The following is a 16,572-nucleotide window of genomic DNA, read 5'->3' as shown; positions in this document are numbered from 1 at the left end:
GTTGTTGAAAGGGCTAGCCTAGCCTCTACTGCATTGCTTCTGCTCTTTGATCAAAAACCCATTGAGCAGGGGCACCTGGGTGGCTCAGAGGTTAAAGCCTCTGCCTTCGGCTCGGGTCATGATCCCAGGGTCCTGGGATCGAGCCCCACGTCGGGCTCTCTTCTCAGCAGGGAGCCTGCTTCCTCCTCTCTCTCTACCTGCCTCTCTGCCTACTGGGATCTCTGTCTGTCAAATAAATAAATAAAATCTTAAAAAAAAAAAAAAAACCATTGAGCATATGTGTGTCAGTTTCTGATTTCTTTATTCTGCTCTAGTGATCTATGTGTCTATCTCTTTACTAATACCACAGTCTTGATTATTGCATTAATCAAGGGCCACCTAATAAAGTATCACAGATGGGGTGTGAGGGGGGCTCAGTCAGTTAAGTGTTTGACTCTTGGTTTTGGCTCAAGTCATGATCTTAGGGTCATGAGATGGAGCTCTGTGTCAGGCTCTGAGCTCAGCAGGGAGTCTGCATGAGATCCTCTCCCTTCCTCTCCCTCTGCCCCTCCCCTGCTTGCATGCTAGTGTGCTCTCTCTCTCTCAAATAAATAAATACATCTTTAAAAAAAATGAAGTATCACAGACTGGGTGGCTTAAAAGAGACTTTTATTTTCTCACAGTTCTGGAGGCTAGAAGTCCAAGGTCAAGGTGTTGGTAGAGCTGGTTTCTTCTTTTTTTTTTTTTTTTTTTTTTTTTAAATATTTTATTTATTTATTTGACAGAGAGAAATCACAAGTAGATGGAGAGGCAGGCAGAGAGAGAGAGAGGGAAGCGGGCTCTCTGCTCAGCAGGGAGCCCGATGCGGGACTCGATCCCAGGACCCTGAGATCATGACCTGAGCCGAAGGCAGCGGCTTAACCCACTGAGCCACCCAGGCGCGCGAGCTGGTTTCTTCTGAGGGTCTTTCTCCTTGACTTGCATGTAGATGGCCATCTTCTCCCTAATCTTCGTATAGTCTTCCCTCTGTGCCTGTCTGTATTCTTAAATCTCTTCTTATAAAGGACCCCCAGTCATATCTGATTGGGGCCGATGCATACGATTTCATTTTACCTTAATCTTAGAAATTCTGTACTGGTGGCAAGATTTACTATTTTACCAGACTGCTTATGAATATTAGTGGCTAATATCTACTGCAAATTTCAAGAATAAATACAAAACATCTCAAGTGATTAAAAAAGTTTTATTCATCATCCCAAAATGATTATATATTACAAATTCTGATCAAAATAATAATATTAAAGGTTTTTTCAGTAGTACCACAAACTACCTGTACCTGAAGATAAAACCAAATAGTCAACTGGTAAGCATACACTGAAATTTACCCATGTTTAAAATATCATTTGTTTAAAAAATCCACATACATGTTTTTCTGCTTATGAAGTAGAGGGAGCACACAAATAGCTATATATTATTTTCATGTAACAAACCCATGCTCTGAATGAGTCATCAAAAGACCATAAAACCTTGTAATTTTTTTTTTGATGGTGCATGAGACAGTACATTGTTTTATACAACAAGATACACTACTTCTAATTCTCCTCATAATCCTTTTCAACCCCACTGTGAGAGCTGCTCCTAAGTGTGTAGCAGCTTGGTTGGCTAACAGGTTCCTACATCATCTCTACATTGGGTTGGGTTGGGGGATGGCAAAGGGGCATTCTAACTAGAAGTTCTGGGAATAGAGATGCACAGATTTCTCATTAGAAAAATGCAGACCTGCCTACTGGTCCTGTGAAAAGCTATCACTATTGAACTGATCTGACTGACTTATAAACGATAATTAGATTTTAGTTTATGCAGAGAAGCTTAAAAGAGCTTGAAACATGCCCTGTAGATTCTTGCCCGAGACAGAAACACAAATTTGATGGAAGAAGGTGGAAGTGAGTATTCTCAATTCTCCTTTACTCAAACACAGATACAAACCTTTATCAACACAGATAGTTACATGAAACTAAGGATTCCAAGTTCTCTCCCTCTGAAAATCATGACTTATATCTATGGCTGGGTAGAGATTTACTAACAAAGAGATGAGGTTTTACTTCTAGAAAAAGCTAGAATATTGAAGAAGTCCAGGGCAGAACAAGTACCAAAACTAGGGAAGCAGAGAGAGTGAATTGCTTGGGACCAAGGAACTATGCAACATAAGGGATCATACAAGGAGACCTTAGGAGACAACTGCTTGACCAATAAAATGAAAATATTAGTTCTATTTAGAGAAGGAGGCAACTTGTTAATGTCTCTGAATTCATGAACCATACAATTTGTCCTTTAATGCCTTGATAAAATGAAACAATTTTTTTTTTCCCCTAAGTAAATTAAATTCAGTTACCCAACCTCCTGAGTCAGGCTTGTGTTCTGAACCATAGTTTTTTTAAATCCCATTTGAACAATAATTAGAAAAGCAACTGGGAAATAGGAAACGGAACATTCCTTGACTACTTACTTAATCCTAGGCCTGATGCTAAGCACTTTATGTTCCATCTTATCCTAACGAAAAGCCCTGAGATATACACACTTCCCCAATTCACTCATGTGGAAGTTGAGGCTGAGAGGTCCTCTGCCATAAATCCCACATGATGAACCTGTGATGCAAACTCAGGCCTAATTCAGAAATTTGTGATCTTTTTATACCAACATGCTGGTTCCCTTAAGTGAAATGTCAGAGGTGACCTAGCCAGGCCTTAATGAGAGAGGAAGAGAAGGAAAGACAATTTGCTGCTGGGACATTCCTTCAAAGATATCCTTTTGTCTGGTCAAGAACTGGAGTTTTCCCAGATAATTATATATTAGAAGTTGGGAATGTGGTACTTTCTCTGACTACTAATCTTTGAGGAAAATTTTCCCGTGGGGATTTATAATATTAACGATGAAAGAACTGTTCATCTTCCAGAAAGGAAAACTTGGGAGAGACTTAGAAACATGTGAAGCCTTAGGCTTGTGATACTGGATGAGGTGTTAGGCTGGAGTGTGGGAATTCATTCCAAGTGTGTTTCCCAGATGCAGCTCTGGTCCCCAGTCTACAAACCACTGCTCTTCTATGTAATACCTTGCTGTCCTATGTGCCATCTGAAGTTTGGAGCCATATTAAGGCTAGATACAACGGTTTGGGGTCACGAAGAAGAAAAGCAATGGATACAAGTTATTCTCAACTACTTGCATCCATCAGAGACTATCAATAAGGGAAGGAGGAAGGATTCTTTGGAAATGAGTGCTTAGCTAATGGTTTCCTGGGGAAGCAGAAGGGATGAAGTAGCAATGGGACACATCTTGAGCTTAAGAGAATGAAGTACTCCCGGATATTAAGAGTATTATGATCAAAGGCTGATGTCTCCAAACATGAACTATTTCACCTTTTGGAGATACGGCATTTTGTAGTTAAAGGTATGAAAATAGCCTAAGTATTTTGGACAAGAAAGAAATACTCCTTCTTGATCTCTTTGTCACCTTAGGCTCCCAATCTGAGCAAAAACCTATTAAGTGGGGAATGGCATAAACACCCTGAAACTGACTCCTGAGGCATGGGATGACTTCTCTTTGAAGCATCTCAAGCAAAGTTAAAAACACTGTGTTGTGATGCAATGACATAGGAACTGGACCAAAATCATGGCACTCTTGAGTTTTAACTTCAGGTGTTTCTCAAGTCACTGCTATCATTTGTTGATTTAGCTATAACATAAAAGGCACAGAATGAATGTGACCTCTATAGCTTTTAAGACTCAAGAGTAAGATGAGGCACCTGGGTGGCTCAGTTGGTTAAGCGACTGCCCTTGGCTCAGGTCATGATCCCAGAGTCCTGGGATCAAGTTTCGCCTCAGGCTCCCAGCAACATGGGGAGTCTGCTGCTCCCTCTAACGTCCCCTCTCATGTTCTTCCTCACCCTGTTTCTCTCTCAAATAAATAAATAAAATCTTAAAAAAAAAAAAAAAGAGCAAATGATTTTCACTTGAGTAAACTTGTTTAGGAAATAGTGGTAGACATTCTGCCATCTAGTGGTCAAATTTCAGGGTCTGTAGCTAGTGAATCAAAGAAATTGGCCATCCTACTGCCCAGCTTCTTAGAGATATTAGATTTTAAGAACTGCAGTTATACTGCAGTTTTATTCCAGCGACCAGAAGTCAGGAGCTGCAGCAGAGGGGAGAAGGCCAAGGGCTCCCCACTTAGAGAAGGACCAAGTGTCCCTGTGCTTGTCAAAGGAAGGGTTATCAATCTTGCCTCTCAGGATCTGTCTGGAGACAGCCAGGGGTGCCTAACTTAGTTAATGTAAGAGGTTTTCTCCTGTAAAACAGACAGAGTGGACCTCAAAGTGGCCATACTAGGAGAATTGTTGTTGGAATACTCAGGTGAAAAAGAAAATTGATCTGATGAGGTTTGATGGTAGAGCCACTGGCCAGTGCGCACAGTTAAGGATCGTCAAGGAGGACAGAACAAAGTACGGCTGAACCTGCAGCAGAAGCAAGGCCAGCCTTCAGAGTCTGGGGAAAGGCTTTCACACCCTCAAGTCAGGGTAGGAACCAAGCAAGAGCAGAAGCCTGTAAAACCAGAAGGTAGTCAAGAAAAGTATTTCAGCTGCCAGTGGGCTGTGGAGGGAAGGATACAGAATCTCTGTCAGTGCAGCCAAGATCTCTTAGATTTTGGATTCTCCAAGACCTTGGACTCCAGCGATAGATAAAAGAAAAATAACCTAAATAGGGGTGGGTAGGACCCCCTGGCAAACAGTGGAAGCCCCAATTTGAAATGGGCAGATGTGTATGCACTTAAGTATATATATACTTCTAAATGCTAAGCAAAAGAAAATGGTCCTCACTAAATGACAGATTTTACCCAGAAACACTATTAGTATCTGATATTTTTTCAACTATGAAAAACGAAATTAGGTTTGGCTATTTAGAATTTGGGTGTGATTTCTATGGTCTAATCTTCCAGCAAAAAGAAGCTGATTACAATGGTCTATCATCTGGGGACAAGTTTACTGGTAATCTGTAAGAGTCCCTGAAAACCCCATTATGTTAGTTATGAAAAGATCCAATGAGTACACATTGAAAGCTTGTCCTAAGAGAGAAAGATGAGTGGTTATCATTTATCAAAAAAAGTTTCTGGTGTTTTGAAAATATAGAGTGGGTGGTTGTAGGTCACTTTTCTCAACTTTGTTTTAGGAAAACTCAGTCAGCCTACTATTCCCTCAGACTCTCTGGTTTCCATTTCTGACACTGTTATGATTCTCTGGTTTTAGAGGAAAGTCTGGGATTTTGTCCAGAAAGTTGTCCTAAGCAGGCTTAGAACAAAATATAAGACCCATCTTCCTTTTCTAGACAAAGAAAAAGATAGCAGTGCTTACTGTACCTACATATACCTTTACCTCTCTCTTGGAATATATCATTAAAGTGACTCACGAAGAGATGGAGGAGAGAGGGCCATCCCAGCCCACTCAGAAACATATCTTGAGTGGGGGAAAAGGAAACTGAAGGGTTTTAAATTGGTGGTACTTGATAAAGCTGATAGAGGAAGTCTGAGTTTTCATCCCATCAATATGCAACAGAGAGAACATCTAGATGGAATGATGAGACTGGACACAAACTTTACAAATACCATGACGGAGAAAGCATTTGTCAGATTTGCCACTGACCTTCACTCTGGAGATGTGATATAGTGTAGAGGAGAGGGAACAGGTAGGCTTATATACCATTTAAATTGGTTTATAGGCCATAACTGAAAGATATGGAGCTGGAATTGATGAATGAATACATGGGTACAGAAGAGTACATCTTAGAAAAATTACAGGTAATTTCTATTAATATTTTAGTGTTAACATCAAAATTGGGAATACAAGGATTAAAAGTTTAGAAAATATTAAAGTCTATGAATAGCTCATATTTTTACCTAACAGATGGTTGGGAATGAAACAAGTAAAGTAAGTTTTGTGAAATCACAACCCTTTCAAAAGCATGTCTGGTAGCATGATCTTGCTTGAATGATTTGTTAACAAGTGCTATAGAGGTCAGTGAAAATATTCTCACAATGGCTGGAAATTAAAGCACCACACAAGCACAAGCTTCCTTTTCATTCCAAATATGAAAATAGAAAATTACAGAAATTTGCATATCTTTGACAAAGCTAGAAAGCAGCTCTCATTCTAAGAGAATGATGCTCTGTACTCTAAATTAATTCCATATGGGGCTGCTGGTAAAATGAAATCTGCTTGCATCCTTTCTTGATGCCACCTAAAGTATGATCACTTAAATATTAACTGCAACTCTACAGTCTTAAAAGCAGCACTAACATACAAGCTTAACTGCTGATTACAGGAATGGGTTATTCGTTTTTTACTGGTATATCCTTCATTAGCTTTGCCCGATGAACCCATCTTCCAGTCCAAATGTTATCTAACATTTTTGAAAGAATATCATATTCTGTAAGAGCTTCAAAGGGTAAGGGTGTTTCCCTCAAAGGAAAACTGAGATGCTTACCAAAGGAATAGGAAAGAGAGACAGGTATGATGTCACCCATCTCTGCTTCTCCGCTCAAACCTAGCACTGTACCTGGGAAGTGTAAAGGGACTCCTTAACAAAAGTAAAATGAGAGAACTAAATCACATGGCTCAGAAGTTAGGACTTTTCCTGCATCTTCAGACTTGACATATATCTTCGGCCCTACTTGCATCTGACAAATAGAGATTTATCTTCTTAAACAGTTATCCATCTTTGTGTCAGAAGGGGAATTCTACCATTTCAACTTACTGTCTCAGTATAACTGGATAACCTCATCCCACTCAGAAACGGGCCAGATCCCATTGGGCTGCACATTGGGGGGAGAGCGCTTCCAGTCCCATGTCTTCACAGGAATCTTCCAGGTCTTACCATAGTTGGCTTCAATGTACTCAATAGTTTCACAGGGCACATGAATCTTCATGTCTACAAACTCAGTCCAGCACAGTGTAAACTTGGGAAACAGGTATCTGTGGCGAAACAGATGCAATGGGGAGAGGAGTTAGGCTCAACAGTACACGTTCGCTCTAAAGAACCCTGCTGCTAGTGCACTCTGGGCCCAAGGAAAGTCCTCCCCCATCAGACAGCTTTGGGGAGAGATACAGAGGACATTTTGTGGTTTCTGACTGTTCAGCACCCTCACCTCTTATAATGTTAACAGCATCCTAATCCCAATCCCCAGAGATGGGTAAAAAGGACCCAGGCCTAACCAGTACATTATAGTGACTGGATCAGGGATAAGAATATACACAAATTAGGCAAATAAAAGTCAGCTGTGGGATTTCCGCTGAAACACCAAAGAAAAAGGCATTCTTTTTGTGGAGGTTTCTAAGCTGGTGGGATGGAAGCTGAGCATCTGTTATCTAACAGCAGGGAGAGACTGTCTGAGAATGAAGTCAAAGCCAAAAGCACCCAAAAGGCGGAGGAAAATGATAGAGCTCAGAAAACTGTAGGGAAGGACTTGCATTTGGCTGTGTCCATTCCTTAAACATCTCAGGTAAACCAATGAATATATATAATTCTTTTTTTTTATACATTTCTAATACTTGCAATTCTTCCTACACAGAGGGAGGCACATGTAGCAGTGTGAAAGGGAACAACTCTTCTAGTCTGCCAGAGAACCTGAATCAACTCTGGCAATACAGGACATTCTCCGACAACAGCATCACATATGCTTGTGCCTTTGAGGCAGGTCTTATTAACTCCTGTGTCTCGGGTTTCACTGTGTTTTTAGACGGCTTTTGATAACCTACTTAGCTTAGTTAGATAAAGAAGAAACTCCCTGGGTCAGCCAGGGTATTCTTCAAACTCCTTTCCTAACTCATACTGCAGTGAAAATTTCTCATGATATGTGAACATGGTAGGATGCACTAAGATGGGTTTTTGAGGAAAGCTTCACACCGCCTCCCCCCTCTTCCAACGCAGGCATCGAGGTCTAACGTCTGGATGTCCTATACTTCAACAAGATGTCCCTTAAAGACAGCTATACCAACCACATTCTTCCTGCTCTATTATTTTAGCACCTGCCCTTTTTAAATCTCTGTTCTCAGCCACAAACTTACTTTCTTATTTTTAACAGTTCACACATCATTAAATCCTCATTAAATTCAAACTGCTACTGAGTGACTCTACAGAATACTAAAATAAGCAGCATATGTGTGAGGTGAATCTTCTCTTTCATAACCTGGACTTCCAAGGAAGACAGCAAGCATGACTCCAAGATGCATTCCCAGACCTCTGTCCCCTCACATGAACCTACATGTAGTTCCTGGCTTTCTTTTCGTCTCAAATGCTAAAGAATCTCTACACCAGCTCAGGCAGTGTTAGTTATTTCACTCTATGTCTAGTGGAACTATTTTAACTAGCAACTAAGTTTAAGAAATTAAACCAAAATGTGTTTTTTAAAGGTATTCTAGATCAGTGAATTAAACTCAATATATTATAAAGGAAAGCTAAAACAAGCAGTTTCGTTAGATTTAAGTTTATACTATAGCGCGATATTCTGTGTTGGTGTTTTCTGAGAAATGTTTCTTCTCTTCACAACATGAAAAAAACTTTCAGTAATGAGATTTGAAGTGACAATAGCAGAGATCACAGAACTTTAAATTATCAGAGGATGAAAGAAAAAAGGAACAGGAAAGAGTCAGATGTCAAAGCATAATCATACTGTGGAAATGGGATCTAGCTGGGATGTTCTCCAAGGAAAGGTCAGTTCTCCTAATATTCTGCTTTTAAATATCGTGTTTTACCACCAGATGAACATAAAGCCATACATGAAAATGAGGGGCTGAACAAATTAAAAAGAAAGCAACAAGTCCCTTCTACCCAAACCAATGGGCACTGGCAGTTAATAGACAATCCCAGCTGGCTTCTGTGAAAAGACGGCCACAGCAAATCTCATAGCTGAGGAAGAAATAAGATACAGCAGAGCTCCACCATCTGCTGGTCCCAATTTTATTCTGCACACTCATATTCATGGAATTGCTTATTTTGTCATCAGACCAGCCATCCATCACGGGCCTCCACCCTCCCCTATCAGATACTGGTCAAAAGAATGTTCACCTGTCCCATCCTATCAAGTTGACATACTCTAGTTGAAATCAGAGGCAGAAATTACGACCTATCTCCATAACATAGGGCAGGAAACTCGTCTCTTAAATATTAGCCTCTACAGTCTATCAAAGAGGTGAAAGAAAGAAAAATCAGAGGTCCAGGATAGATACGGTAGATGAGACTACTACAAATTTTAATGAAAGCAGTATCTTAAACAATGAAATGTTCAAATGAATGAAACCATAACATTAAAAATAAACAGTGAAAAAATAATTCAAAGACAATTTAACTCCAATGTTCATTTGTGTTCCTAAAGGGAAACATCCCTAAATCATTGTGGTTTTCTTTTCACTAAAAAATTTTCAATTCAATCAGCAAAAAGAATATTCCAGCTTCCTAGGAGAAGAAGAAAGATAAACCATAAAATGTGAAAGCTGATTGTTAAATAGGAAAGAGGAGAGGCAGAGAGGGGGTAGGTGGCACAGACCACCACATACCATGTACTCTGTCCAGGTTACCAGTAAACAATGACTAAAACTAGAACACACCATGGGTCTGGGACATTACCTTAGCTAAGCTAAGGTTAAGTTTGGCTAAGCAATGTGTACTTTAGAGCTCTGGGACAGGATCCAAAATGTGAACAGATTTAAATTCAGACTAAGGCAACCCTTGTAAGCTCAAGGGATCTTTTCACACACATACAAATCTTTCCATTCACATTTTCTATGTCATAGCATGTTTACTTCATTTTATCTCTGCCTGAAAGATTAGAATTAACAGTTGGTTGGAGCAAAAAAAAAAAAAAAAAAAAAAAAAAAAGAGTTGGAGTAAACTATTTCATTTTTTTCCTCACAAAAGTCCTTATAATCTGTAAAACTACTTACTGGTGGTTAGATAAAGTAATCTCATCAGTTTAATTGTACATCCCATAAGCATAATTGCTAAATGGAAAACACTGTTTTTATTATTATTAGTTAGCTAGACTAAGTAAAAGACAGACACCATCATTTATAACTGAATTTGACCTTTTTAAACATAAGTTGCATTAAACTCTGGAAGTGGAACAGCAGAGCCATGTTTTCAAACAAGAATGTTCTACAAAACAACACAAATGGTTTATTCTCATTACCAATCCTTAATTTCTTTTTCTTGTGCTATTCCAGTGCCTAAGCCCTCTAGCATTCTGCTTAATAGAGGTAGGCAGAGCACACTTTTTTTTTTTTCTTTTTTCCTGATTCCAAATCCATTTTACTCCAAGCTTGCTAAAAGGCCTTTCCCCCACTTTTGGTTAATTATGAAATTTATCAAAAGTTTTTAGTGTCAACAAATGATAATGGAGGGTTTTTTCCCTTTGATCTTTTAAACATTTAATGTTGAAAATTGCACTAATACACAAGAACTACAAAATTTGATATAATACATGATCAAGCTTTGCAAATGTTCTATTTATAGCAGACAAGAAAGTATATTCAGCATTTATTGGGTGAAGACTTTTCTATATATCCAATAAATCAAGCTTATTGATTTTCTTCATGTTTTCAAAAGTTTACTAATTTCTTCTTTGCCTGAATCAGCAGTTGTTTTTTTTTTTTAAGAGATTTTATTTATTTATTTAACAGAGAGAGAGAGAGATCACAAGTAGGTAGAGAGGCAGGCAGAGAGAGAGGGAGGCAGGCTCCCCCCTGAGCAGAGAGCCTGATGTGGGGCTCGATCCCAGGACCCTGAGATCATGACCTGAGCCGAAGGCAGAGGCTTTAACCCACTGAGCCACCCAGGTGCCCCAATAAATAAAATCTTAAAATAAAATAATTTCTACACCCAACATGGGGCTTGAACTTACAACCTCAAGATCAAGAGTCACACACTCTACCAAATGAGCCAGCCAGGCACCCATATTTGGAAATTTTAAATAATATTTCTATCTAGCAGTAGTTACTATTTGTAATAGCTACTATTGTTTTTAAAGATTTTATTTATTTATTTGACAAAGAGAGAGAGATACCAAGTAGGCAGAGAGTCAGGCAGAGGGGTGGGTGAAGCAGGCTCCCTGCTGAGAAGAGGCCCCCCCCACCCCCTCCCCTAAACAGGGCGCAATCCCAAGACCCTGAGATCATGACCTAAGCCAAAGGCAGAGGCTCAACCCACTGGGCCACCCAGGAACCCGCTACTGTCTATTTTTTAACCTATATATATCACGGTAAGAGTTTCTAATAAAAACTGAATATGTGCAGAATCTCAACCCTCTTCCTACTACACAGAATTTAGATACACTTTACTCCTTCAACACTGAAAAATCATCTCCTCCTCAACTGATTATCATCAAGAGTTTCCCTTTCTAACCTTTCTCTTTTTAACCGCTGTCATTTTTTTTATAGACAATGGCTCACCAATTTACTGACATATTGTACACACTTTTTTGTTCACCATTATGTCATATATATTATGTCTTCCTTCTGTGTTCTTTAATAGATCTTTAAGCATGGATCTCTGAGACATGAACTTTCTTAATCTTTTTACACATATAAATGTCTTTACCTTGACCTCCCTCTTGAATGTTAGTTTTAACTGCATATAACTTAGTTATTTCTCCTCAGCTTTTGAAAAATAACCTCCATTATCTTCTGGCCTCTATTGTTAAAGAGGTATATTTGCTGCTCCTTTGTGAACAATCTGTTTTGTCTATAGCCTGAAAACAAAAATTTTTTAAAAGATTGTATTTATTTGAGCACCTGGGTGGCTCAGTTGGTTAAGCGACTGCCTTTGGCTTGGGTCATGACCCCAGAGTTCCGGGATCGAGTCCCACATTGGCTCCCAGCTCCACAGGCAATCTGCTTCTCCCTCTGACTTTTTCCCCTCTCTGCTCTCTCTCACATAAATAAAAACAAATCTTAAAAAAAAAAAAAAGATGTATTTATTTATTTGAGAGTGACAGAGATAGTGACAGAGATAGTAAGAGAGAGCACAAGTGGAGGAGAGGGAGTAGCAGGCTACCTGCTCAGCAAGGAGACCGATGCGGGGCTCAATCCCAGGGTCCTGGGATCATGACCTGAGCTGAAGGCAGATGCTTAACCGAATGAGCACCCAGGAGCCCCCAATTTTTGTTTTTGACATTACAGTTTTCTTAGGAATTATCTAGATGTAGATTTATTATTTATCCTGGTTATCTGTCTTTAATTTGGGAATTCTATTTAAATACTGCTTTTTCACCATTCACTCCAATTTCTTTTAGCTCAGCTATATCTTTTTAAATTTTCTTTGATTTTTATATTTATTTTTTATATTCATTTGAGTGTAGGTGACCACAATATTACGTTTCATGTGTACAACACAGTGATTAGACAAGTTTATACATTATGCTATGTTCATCACAAGGGTAGCTGCCTTCTGTCCTAATACATTGGCATTCTATTATTATTGACTATATTCCTTAAGCTGTGCCTTTTATTCCCATGACTTATTCATTACATAATGGAAGTCTATATGTCCCACTTCCCTTAACCCATTTTGTCCACCTCCCCATAGCCCTCTTCTCTGGCAACCTTCAGTTTGTTCTCTGTATTTATAGGCCTAATTCTGTTTTCTGCTTGTTGATTCATTTAGTTTAGTTTGTTTTAGATTTCACTTAAGCATGAAATCATGCAGTACTTGTCCTTCTCAGTCTGACTTATTTCACCTAGTATAACACTCTCTAGGTCCATTCATGTTTTCTCAAATGGCAAAAGCTCATCTATTTTCATGATTGTGTAATATTCTACCGTGTGTGTGGGGGTATCTATGTGTGTATACTCTTTATATCTTCCTGAGACATTTGTTTATTGATGGACCCTTAGTTTGCTTCTATATCTTGACTATCGTAAATAATGCTGAAATAAACAGGGGTACATATATCTTTCCAAACTAGTGTTTTTGTTTTCTTTGGGTAAGTATCCAATAGTGGAATTACTGGATAAGATATTTCTATTTCTAATTTTTTGTGGAAACTCCATACTGTTTCCCACAGTGGCTGAACCAATTTACATTCCCACCAACAGTGTATGAGGGTTCCTTTTTCTCCATATCCTTGCAAACACTTGTTATTTCTTATGTTTCTTAATTCTGACAGGCCTAAGATGAGAGCTCATTGTGGTTTTTGATTTACATTTCCCTGATACTCAGTGATGTTAATTAGGTATATCTTTTAGACATATTCATCGGTGACTTATACTGAAAGAAAGGGAATGTGGCAAAGTGAGGAATTACTGTGCACAGTAAGTCATTAAGTCCCTACCATCAATTTTGCCCAATTCTCTAAGAATTGCAATCTATTGAGAACCAAGGTTACAGCATGCTGACTAGCATTTTTTAAATGATCTCTTCCACTAAGCCCCTCAAATTCTACCACAGAAAACACAGAAGCAAAAAGTAATATTGAAATGGCTAATATACTTTTCAGAGCCTAAACTAGAATATAATCGTTGAGATCTTCATTCATCCCATACTCCACTCCTATCCCAAACTTCTAACATATAAGCAATATACACAGCACATACATGTTTTATAAAATAAAATTCTACCCACTGAACCTCATTTTCCCACTAACTTCCGTGGAAATTGAGTGACTCCATTTATCCTACTGACTTTTAAACTCTGCTATGCAGTTTCCATAAGACATTACTACTGATTATCCGTACCATAGGAGAAACAAGAAAAAATTTATATCAACAATGAGTAGACAAATTAAAGCTTGGATAAGTGGTTGTTATCATGTAACACTTGAATATAGCTCCATGACTATATCAAAAACTATCCATTTAAAGCATGCTCAAAACTCTTTTTTTTTTTTTTAAGATTTTATTTATTTACTTGACAGAAATCACAAGTAGATGGAGAGGCAGGCAGAGAGAGAGAGGGAAGCAGGCTCCCTGCTGAGCAGAGAGCTCGATGCGGGACTCGATCCCAGGACCCTGAGATCATGACCTGAGCCGAAGGCAGCAGCTTAACCCACTGAGCCACCCAGGCGCCCTCAAAACTCTTTTTTAATGCCAGAAACAAAGTCCTAAAGCCCCAGGACATTTTTTTTTTTTCTTTTTAAGAATCTGAGGACTTCTGAGACTTCTTCTTCTTTTCTTTTTTTTTTTTTTTAAGATTTTATTTATTTATTTGAGAGAGAATGAGTGAGAGAGAGCATGAGGGAAGAGAAGGTCAGAGGGAGAAGCCGACTCCCCAAGGAGCTGGGAGCCCGATGTGGGACTCGATCCTGGAAGTCCGGGATCATGACCTGAGCCGAAGGCTGTCGTTCAACCAAAAGAGCCACCCAGGCGCCCACCCCAGGACTTTTTTATTTCTACTGCATAACTTCCAAAAATTAGATCTATAGTTTATCAACAATCAGACTTAGCTGTGCTTGCTTTCTCTCAGACAATGTTAATAGTATTTCTCTTTGGATCTAATAGATAAATTTAAAAAGAGATTAAATTATGATTTCAACTTTTATACTAAATTAAAAAAGCTTGTTTTATTTTGAACTCAGATTACCTAATTTGTCAAATCAGATGCAAAAGGCTCAAAGCTTATCATTGCAATTAAGCCTGCCTTGATCAAATTCATCCCTCTGGTCCCAGGTATCCCTCTATTTTAGTATGTAATCTTGGGCTCTTTCCTCTTCACATTGGTTTTCTAAGTCATAATTTTTTTAAGATTTCATTTATTTATTTTAGAGAGAGAGAGCATGCTCATGAATGGGGGGAGGGGAGAAGCAGGAAAAGAGAAATAAGCAGAATCCTCGCTGAATGCAGAGCCTGATGTGGGGCTCAAGCCTATGATCCTGACATCATGACCCGAGATGAAATCAAGAGCCAGACACTTAACTGACTGAGGTACCCAGGTGCCCCATAAATTTTTTAAACGTGTAAATAAACTTTTTTTCTAAATACATTTTTTGAGAAGTAATTTACATTTAACAAACTGAACCCATTTTAAGTTTTGACAAACACATATACCTGTGTAAATACCACAGCAATTAAGACACAGACTACTTCTACTACCCTGCTTCCCAAAGGTCCCTGTGCTCTTTGGCAAGTCATAGAGTAGATCCACCCTGGCCCCTAGCAATCACTGATCTTACTATATCCTTCATTGGTTTTGCCTGTTCTACAATTTCAAATACATGCAGTTACATAGTATGTACTCTTCCTATCTGACTTCCTCCACTGAGCATATTTTAGAGAGTCATTTATGCTACTGCATATATCAGCAGTTCATTTCTCTTTACTGTAAAGTAGTATTTTATTGCCTGAGCATAGTATAATTTATCTGGTCACCAGAAGATGGACATTTGGGTTGTTTCCATTTTTCTGGCTACCATGAATAAGAATGCTACAAACATACATGTCAACTCTTTTGGTGAAAATATGTTTTTATTTCTCTTGGACGACTACCTTATAAAAGACTTTATAGAATTACATTCAAACAAGACATATGGCAGTCTTAAAAATATAATTTATGTCACATAAATGAAAGGTCTTCCATTTATTCATTCTCAGGTAATTTTTTTCAGCATTTTTTTTTTAAGATTTTATTTATTTATTTGACAGAGAGATCACAAGTAGGCAGAGAGGCAGGCAGAGAGAGAGAGAGAGAGGAGGAAGCAGGCTCCCTGCAGAGCAGAGAGCCCGATGTGGGGCTCGATCCCAGGACCCTGGGATCATGACCTGAGCTGAAGGCAGAGGCTTTAACCCACTGAGCCACCCAGGTTCCCCTTTTTCAGCATTTTTATTTTTATTTTATTTTAAGTAATATCTACACCCAATGTGGGGCTCAAAACTAGAGCCCCAAGCTCGAGACTTGAGCAGCCAGGCGCCCCTGAGGTAATCTTCTCTTAAAAAACAAATAAGCAAAGATAACTATATAAATAACTCCCACTTCTGTACCTTGCATACAATTACCATATAAAATTCATTCAAAGTTCTTCCCTCAACGATATACTTTGTACCTGCTACCCACTAGAGGTTTGGAGATATAATTAAGGAAACCTAAGACAATATATCTGTTGCAAGATATGAAGGCATAAACAGAGTAGGAAATGTGAGTCGTTTTCAGAAAGGCCAATGTTTCAAATATACTAATTTAAAGAAATAATCTTTGCTCACAGGCTGAGTAAGCACAGAGTGTGGCTGCAGACCAGGGAGACAGGAATGATTAACTGCTTTTCTCTGAGAGCACAATGAGGAGAGGGGACCCCCCCTCCCCTATCTCCTCCGGGCCAGAGTCTAGGAGGACACCATTTTCATTCTCGTCCTCTAAAACTACACAGAAAGCCTTCAGAGAACCAAAGCTACTGAGAGCAAACCAGAGCAGATTACTTAGCCTAACCCCTAGCAAAGGTGGTGCAATTCTGCCTGAGGCAGAAACATTTGAGAATCACTGCAACAGACCTCTTCCCCAGAAGATCAGCAAGAACATCCAGCCAAGACCAAGTTAGTTTACTGATCAATGAGAACTGTAAAACTTCAATGCT

General features: G+C 39.0%; 1 protein-coding gene across 5 annotated transcripts in view; it reads right to left on the bottom strand.

Annotated features, from left to right (window-relative positions):
• Positions 1 to 6,289: 6,289 nt before the first annotated feature.
• The window catches only part of FKTN (fukutin), a 66,875-nt gene continuing 56,592 nt past the window's right edge, over positions 6,290 to 16,572 (bottom strand). For 4 of the 5 annotated variants that reach the window (XM_004747741.3, XM_045081652.1, XM_004747742.3 and 1 more), the window contains exon 10: positions 6,290 to 6,994. In XM_004747741.3, the coding sequence (XP_004747798.1) occupies positions 6,781 to 6,994 (214 nt within the window). In that variant the 3' untranslated portion in view covers positions 6,290 to 6,780. The remainder of the gene's footprint in view (positions 6,995 to 16,572) is intronic. The other variant, XR_006607194.1, reaches the window with a different exon arrangement.

The sequence above is a fragment of the Mustela putorius genome, unplaced genomic scaffold (assembly GCF_011764305.1).
Source record: "Mustela putorius furo isolate JIRA1106 unplaced genomic scaffold, ASM1176430v1.1 tig00000580_pilon_pilon_pilon, whole genome shotgun sequence".
Classification (NCBI taxonomy): domain Eukaryota; kingdom Metazoa; phylum Chordata; class Mammalia; order Carnivora; family Mustelidae; genus Mustela; species Mustela putorius.
This window is presented reverse-complemented; position numbering and strand designations above follow the sequence as displayed.